Genomic DNA, 8858 nt, shown 5'->3' on the forward strand with positions numbered 1-8858 from the left:
TTTTATATTTTACATGAGTAATTATTGTGAACGATAAATAATTAATTCGACGATCTTCGAAACGATTTTAAACGCAGTACTAAAAGAAAAAGAAAAAAATACATTTTTTGGACGTCGATTTCATTCGTCCAAAGTGTAAGGATTAATTATTTATTGTAAAAGAAAATACATAGACGTGGGTTAAGTGGGAACGATTTTAATCGCAGAAATAGTTTTTAAAGTTGATCGATAAAGTTCCTTTCCCGTATATAATTGTCCGTGCGATTAACTAATTAATTAATTAATTAATTAATTAATTGTCTCTTCAAGTTTGTTTATCGATCGAAGGAAAAGAATTATCGCGATACTTAAATAAAATATATATATATATATATCTGATGATAAATGATATTCGAAAGGAATTTTATAAACGTTTATCAACATATTTTTTTTTTTTTTTTTTTTTTTTTTTGTAAATTTTTGTTGAACGCGTGATTAATAATTGTAAATTGTTCAAATCTCTCGCCTTATTTTTATGTTCCTATTTTATTTAATTGTTTCGCATTTTTTTTTTTTTAATCCAACTTGCGTAGAAAGAAAAAATGAGTGTAAATATTTAAGGAAATTTGTTTTCCCTTTTTTTTTTAATTTTACGACTGATTATTATTGATTTATCGATAATTATTATTATTATTATTATTATTATTTTCTTTTTATTTTTAATAACATATATATATATATATATATGTATGTATGTATGTATATATATATGTGTGTGTGTGTGTGTGAATATTTGTTGGATGATTCTTTCTTGCGAGTAATATTTTTCTAATTTATCGATATATCGATTTAGATTATATTATATTATTACGATATTAACATACGTATGTAATCAAGATGTTAGAAAAATGTCTTTAAATTGAAGGAGAAAGGATTGAACAAAGAATAGGTGTGTTTTCATGTTTGGAACACATTTTTCTGATATCTTCGATCGGAATACATTCGATGCTGTTCACGATGATAACAACATGTTCCTTAAAGTACACTTTTTTATTATATCGCTCTGTCTCTTTTGTATCTTTAATTCGATCTATTATAACATCATATAACATTATGCGATACATTTTTTACGATATTAAATGTAAAAAGAGTAATATTTAAAATTATATATTTGATCATCAAAATATATTATATCAAACTATTATATCATGGAGGAATTGAATTCTAGAAATAATTACATTTTTAACGCGTCATCGTTTCGAGACCGCCATTTTATTTTATTTGTTTAAATCTATCGGTTAAATGTTATCGTGAAGATTATATTAAAAAAAAAAAAAACCTGTTTTTTCGAGGATTTATATTTTTCTCGATTTTTTCTCTCTCTCTCTCTCTCTCTTTCCAAATTACAAATAATTTAGCGCATAAAGCATCATCCAACAATTAATTAACAAAGTTATCGTTCTATTGTTCGCGCGGCAATATTATATTCGTGTTTGGATTTTCATTTCGAATTTAAAAAAAAAAAAAAGACGAACGTAAACAAGACTCGTATATTAAAAAAAAAAAAAAAAAGACGAACGTAAACAAGACTCGTATATTAAAAAAAAAAAAAAGACGAACGTAAACAAGACTCGTATATTAAAAAAAAAAAAAAAAAGAAAGAAAAAACACTTTTCTCGACGAAAGAAAGAATTTCTTTTTTTTTCTCAAAGAATCGAAACGATAGATGATATTTAATACGGATGATAATATAAGGTATGAACCATTGAGATTGAAAATATCGATACACGGATATCGCGGACAATTTTCTCATGGTTTGAAAAATCATGATGCGTTCTATTTGTATCGGTGTTTTAATCCACCGGTTGATTGTAATCTTTCGATTATCAGCGCGAAGATATCGGTGAATAAAGGATATTCAAATTTGTACGACACCTTCGTTATTAATTATTTTACGCTTTCTTGTTTTTAATTCTGTTTATTTGCCAAAGAAAAGCTTCGATTAAAAAAATTTAAATTAAACGAGAAATCGTGATACAAATCGTAAATATAAATTGCGTACGTTTTAATTTTAATTTCGATGATTGAATTACATTTTCACTTAAAAAAAAAAAAAAAAAAAAAAAAAAAAATATGTCAAGAATTATGTTATGTTCATAAAGAATTATTTATATAAACGTTTCACATTTTTCTCGAATTTAAACTCGAATATTGTTCACTCACTTGTTTTTCATTATCATTTTGAAAATTATTTTTAATTTCGACAAATTGAAATTTTTTAAAAAAAAAAAGATAAAAAAGATCGATATAAAAATATATTTTAGTTTTACCAATTTTATTTCATCTCCTTTCGAATAATTGTATATATATATATATATATATATACGTACATAAGGTGATAAGATCGTTTTAAGTTTCTTTAAATGAAACGTCTCTTAAAGGTGAATACACGCCTTTTCGCGCGTGTGTGTGTGTGTGTAATCGAGCAATCTCGTTTCGAACGTAACGACGTAATAATTATACGACTTTTAATATTTGCTACAATCTATAACAATTACGGCATACAGTTTAACCACTTGCTCACTTCCAATTAATACTTTTTACGAAACAAAATAACCAAGTTTCAAATTCAATTATTAATTTTAAGTTTGGAAGGATGAAATGTAAGAAGGAACGATCTCATTGTGTGAAAATAATTTATAACATCACGACAAGTATTTCTTACAAATAAATCAGTTTATATAAATTACATTTTTACAAAAAATTGCCTTTCAAAGTAAATAACTTTTAACGACGAATGTGTGTAGTATAAATATATGTTCAACTTGGGTTGATGAAGAAAAACAAAAAAAAAAAAAAAAAAAAAGGAAGATGGCGTTACCGTAAACGTAAGAGATATATCTTTGTCGAGAAATCTGTAATTTATCAACGATCGATTAGTCGATTGAACGCGAAGGATATCGAAATTGGATATTAGAAGCGAAGGAAGGATATCATTTTCAAATGATAATTACAAAGGAATATTTTTTTTTTTCCCACTCTGCTCTACTCTTCATTTCTCTTTCTCTCTGTCTTTTTTGCTCTTTAATTAAGAAAGAATCACTTTCTGATTGGAATTTGTCTCCTTTTTGCAATTAAAAAAAATTATTCTCTTTATGTTTGTTTAAACACAAATTCGAAGGTATTTTCACGAATGATTTCTTTATACGAATATATTTCTCAATTATTTTTTATTTTTTATTCCAGCTTTTTTTTTTTTTTTTTNATCATCATAAAATAAACATTTTTCCAGTTACTTTTGTACAAAGGATAAAGATGGAATGAAACATATCATAGTTGTTTATAACTGTTTCCTCCAGTAATACATTTATCTCGAAACTTTTGGTCCAAGCTTTAATTGGATTTGCATTTCGAGATTGAAACTTACCGATCTAACGAAGTATTGTTTTCCGTTTCCATTTGGTGTAAACATGATTTCGATATTTAAAGTTTATGTACACGTGTAATGTGCTTAAACTAGTTCTCAAACTTTTTGCACTTGCGAAACCAGATCCACATCCCGTGTATTTATTTTTACGAGCAATATACATCGAAAAATTGATATCATTTGTTTCTCGAATGTACGAAAATATTTGGTGCAAAATTTTTTTTTTTTTTTTTTTTTTTTCGTTCAAAAAAATATATTTAAACGAATGGAAAATGATAGAAATACGTTGGTAAAGAAGAGAAGCGGAGCGAGTATATGTGTGAAAAATGCTTATTCAGGTCGAAGAGTACGCCGCGGCAGGCCGCGGCTTGGAACGAGAGGTGGAAAGCATGGATCCCCATCCGTGCAAGGTAATTCGCCATCGAGGAGCGAATGGTTACCCTTGGACATGAGAACTACTCCTCCTGCTGCGATGCCTGCTTTCCGTGGTTTCGAGGAATCCTCTTCCGATGGCGTGGTAAATTTCTAAATCTTAAATTTCCAAATACATACATATTTTCTTTCCATACTCTCACTTTTTAACCTCTACAAAACCTTAAATGGACTAATTTGGATCTTATACTCCCCTCTCCCCTCCTTCCTTCGGTATTGATCTTACAGCTGCTTTAGTTTTTGACAGCCAATATGTTGTTCGATATTTTGTACGATAAATATTTCGAATTTAAAAAATATTTCGAAATAAAAAAATCTGTAATCCGTGATAAAACGTATCGTGTGTTATTTATCGATAGGTGCATCTGGGAGAGGGAATAGCAATTTGTGAGGAACAACTAAGGGCTGTGAAATGGAGCGATTACAGGAAATTGACACGTGGCCTGGCTGCAATTTTGTTCAGCCCTACCGAGTTGGCCACTTGCTCGGTAACGGGGCAACGATGGAGTCGAGCTGGGACTGCCACTGAGAGACCGGTGAAACCTGCCTTGGATAAAGCCAAAGTCCAGGCTATTATATGTAAGTAATTTTTAATGTTTAGTTTCTAAGCCGCGTTATTTATTAGAACAAATATTGGGATAATAAATTTATGAACTTTTTTTACGAAAAAATACGTTTAAAGTTATGAAATTGCACGAGTTTATTTATACCTCTATTTTTATATTTCCGAAAGTGAATACTCGTGCGATATATAACGATAAAGGAAGGAAGGAAGGAATAAAGTTTCTGAGAGAGAAAACAGAAATAAAAAAAAGTAACAGGTTTTATTTTTTTGCGGATCGGTATTTTGTTCCACAAAATAATAAATCGACATTGATGGAACGTGACTAACGATGAATAGGTTAAGAATTTTTTTCGAGTCACGCTCGAGTTGCTTTGTTATGCAAAGACACGAAGTTACGAGATTCAAATCGAGTTTTATTTTTTTTTCAAGTAAAACTAATTAAACATGTAGCAGTCTTACGGGCATCTTTGTGAATAGTTGACGGAATTAATGCGTTTCTTTATCGATGTACGTATCGTGATATTCGCGCGTATTTAAGTTGGAGAGAAATAAATGTTTTGTTATTATGTCGTGTAGGTGTCAGCACTTGTAAGAGAATTTAGTTTTGAAAATTTATCAAGGAAATGTTATATTATATTCTTTCTTGATTTCTTCATAATAATTAATCCGTAATAAATTTTTGCGAATTTTAAATGAAAATTGTTTGAAAAAAAAGAAAAATACCTTTGGTAAAAATATACCGATTTTGGAAAAATTTCACGGAACAATCGAATATGAATGAATATGAAACGATGCATGGGAAAGGAACGCAGAATACGTAAATGTATGAAGAAACGTGGTAAACGCAGGATATCCGAGAATAGAGCCGTGACTACTCTTCGACGATGTCTAAACATTTACTCGGATTGAAAATAGGTCGTTCGAGAATTGGAATTTCACTTTATAAAATTTCGCCTCTTAGCAAAATCTAGTTCCTCGTTCTATTTTTTTCCGAATCGCGAGAAATGTCGAAATATACGAACAAAAAAAAAGATATTAAATTTATTCGTTTATAAATATTAGTGCTAAAACGTTCGCGTTTATTTTTCTATTTTATTTTTCAAACAGATAAAATGACGATAAAATTTGATACAACGTTGAATTGGTTCTCTTTAATTTTTCATCTTTTAAAATTTTCCTATCTTTTTATTTTTACATTTTTTATTTCAATATATATTTCAAATGTGAAAAATGAGAAAAAGATTTAAGTAACGTGAAAAGAAATTTAGAATTCAAAGAAAGTATTAAACGTTATATAAGTAATAATACGTATAATTTGATGCAATAAAGATAAGAGTATAAAAAAAATATAAAAACTGGATAGAGTAGTAATAGCGACTGAAAACGCTGAAAGTGATATTTAATTTAGCACATCTGGTGAAAGTACATTTTTTTTTTTTTATTGAAATTTTAAAGCTTACGTGACATCGAGATTTCCCACAGTCGATGTAAGCAGTGTGAAACAAGTGTTGGCTTACAAATGCAAGGAGAACTCGACAGCGCTCAAGATGAAATCTATTAGATACATTTGGTAAGTCTAATTCAATTGTTCACTTATATTCTTTTCTTATTTTATATTTTTTCTCAAACGGAAGATGAGATCATTCATCAAATTTACGAGAACTCGTTCGATTTCTTTCCATTTAATCCATCGAATCGATTTAAATTACAACAATAAAATATATATATTTCCTTTTTCTCTTTGTTCTCGTAAAAGACTTACTTTTATTGTGTTGAAATAATATGATTAAAATATCATGGTTTTCTTTTCCTTTCCATTTTGAGGAATACATTTTTTTTAATATTATTATTTTTGCTAACGTACGCGTGTACGTTGATCAAAGAAATATTTGATTTTCAGTTATTTTTACTCATTAATCGACATATCGATTGAATGGTTGTAATAGTCGTTCGCGGTGAAAAACTGCGACAGGAAAAATGGCGCGTTTGCATTTAAAAGTGGTATCTAAATAATTTACGATGTTTGACGTCCCGATAAATGAAAATGTAAATCGGCCGCTCTTTTTCCAGGTAGTCAATCTTCTTGCATATTTGCATGAAATTGCATTCTTTTTAGTCGCGTTTGATCTATTTAAAATTCTAAATTAAAGAAATTCTTTCCATTATTAAAATGCACACATGCTCCGTCAATTATTAGTTCAAATAAATTTCGTAAAATCATATATTTTTTTTTTTAATTTTCGAGTGTATTCATTGAACAGAATACACAATTGTGGTCTGATGATTTTTAAAAAAAAAAAAAAAAAAAAAAAGGAAAGTAAAATTTCGGGAAATTTCATCAATTGAAAAATTTTAAAATACGTGTCGATCAAATTGAAAGGGAAAAAAAAATATTTTTTTTTCCCTTTCAATTTGATCGACACGTATTTTAAAATTTTTCAATTGATGAAATTTCCCGAAATTTTACTTTCCTTTTTTTTTTTTTTTTTTTAAAAACAACCACCCCAAAATTGTGTTTTTTTTTAAAAAAAAACCCCAAAAAATAAAAAAAAAAAAATTTTTTTTTTTTTATTTTTCGGGTTTTTTCTTTAAAAAAAAAACCAAATGTGGGTGTATTGTTTTTTAAAAAAAAAAAAAAAAAAAAAAAGGCAAGTATAATTTCGAGCAATGTCATCAATTGAAAAATTGTTAAATACGTGTCGATTCAATTGCAACGGAAAACGAAATATTTTCTTTATTCCTTATTCGTTATTGCGTGTAAACATTTCTTATTCGTCGCACATTTGTTTTAAATTAATTTATCATTTCAATAACTACACTTGATAATTTTTTTAGGAAAAAAGTTGCAGTCGAATTCGACGAAATTTTGTATTAAGAAATTTCGAAAATTAATTTAATAAAAATCCAAAATCCAACAATTTTAACCGCGATAAAAAATATGAATCTTTGAAAGGAGTCAATTTAATTAGATGTTAATTATATTATGGAAGTGTATATATATACGTGCATGTATATTGGATAAAAATTTTATACGTAAAAATGGGAATAAATATTTCGAAGAAGCAACTTTTCGCTACGCACCTAAATATTTCTGTTCACTGTAGAAGTCTCGCAGGACGGCACTGGAATAAGAGGGATCCTTGGACCGCCTTTATCCCCACTTTAGACGCTTTGTTGATAAACCTGACACCACACGCTACATATACATAATGGAATAATACACATAGTATATATAATAGAAAAGCTATAATTGTAGAATTATTATTTTAACTATTCGAATATAAAATAACATTTATAAATCAAACGTTACAAACTATAATCTACATATATGAGGAATAAAAAAATTTTTATATTATATCGATACATTAGAATATTCTGAATTTTATGGTTATGTTAATGCCATAAAATCGAAGTTAAGATACAGATGGTTGATTTGAATTGATATATATGACAAATATCATGGTAGAAAGAAAAATACGTGTGAAAATAGGCGTTTCTTTCCAAATTAACCAATCAGATCCTGCATTCTTTCCGCGAGACTTTTTTTCCAGCAGTGAATAATATTTTCGTTCATTGCTGAAAAGAAGTCTCGCAGGACGGTATTGGGTCAAGAGAAGTCCTTCTCTTGGACCGTTTATCCCCACTTTAGACGCTTTGTTGACAAACCTGACACCACACGCTACGTAATAATAGATAAGTTATAATCTGAACGTTCAAAATCGTAAAAATTATTTATGAAATTATCATTTATGAAATTACATAAGAATAATTATTTAAGACTGGAAACTGAAATATTTTCGAAACTATTAATTATTTCGATATAATAATAATATATTTATAGTATATCTAGCTTATTCATATATATATACAATTATTATCTTAACTATTCGAATATGAAATTATATTTACAAATTAATCAAATTGCATCAAAGTTTAAATACAGATCATTGATTTGGATCAGTATATGTGACGAATATCATGGTGTGAATGATAGAAAAATGCGTGTGAAAATAGGCGTTTCCTTTCAAATTAACCCAGACCAATGCATTCCTTCCGCGAGACTTCTTTCCACCAGTGAACACATGGAATCTAATAACATATTCATGAAATATAAAATTTTTATCAGATACATTCGTATAAATATATAAATAGGGGATAAAGAAGGAAGGAAAGGAAAGGAAAAGAAGAAGTCTGGAAGGGTTGATAATACTCTGTTCGCAGTGAGAGACAGGAAACGGAAAGATCACCAAGAGCGAATCCCGAGGATAAGTGAGAGGTGATAGGGGCGCGTTGAACGAGAGCGGCCATATCTGAACAACTTCTCACCGTTCAATTCAACTTCGAGCTCTTTTTGCGATTTGCCACTGCTAATCTTCTTGCTTCGTCCTCTCTCGGCTTCGTCGAACCTTCGAATTATTATTCCCATTCGATTGGCTCGATCCTCTCCCCCCCCCC

At 28.8% G+C, this 8858-nt stretch overlaps 1 protein-coding gene across 1 annotated transcript; it reads left to right on the forward strand.

Moving 5' to 3' along the window:
• Positions 1–3656: 3656 nt before the first annotated feature.
• Positions 3657–8858, forward strand: LOC102675384. Its single transcript, XM_006623805.2, has 4 exons — positions 3657–3923; positions 4198–4417; positions 5859–5973; positions 8625–8858. Exons 1-4 carry the CDS (start codon positions 3672–3674, stop codon positions 8674–8676), a joined length of 639 nt encoding a protein of 212 aa, XP_006623868.2. The 5' UTR covers positions 3657–3671; the 3' UTR covers positions 8677–8858.

This window comes from Apis dorsata, unplaced genomic scaffold (genome assembly GCF_000469605.1).
Source record: "Apis dorsata unplaced genomic scaffold, Apis dorsata 1.3 scaffold_949, whole genome shotgun sequence".
In the NCBI taxonomy this organism is placed as follows: domain Eukaryota; kingdom Metazoa; phylum Arthropoda; class Insecta; order Hymenoptera; family Apidae; genus Apis; species Apis dorsata.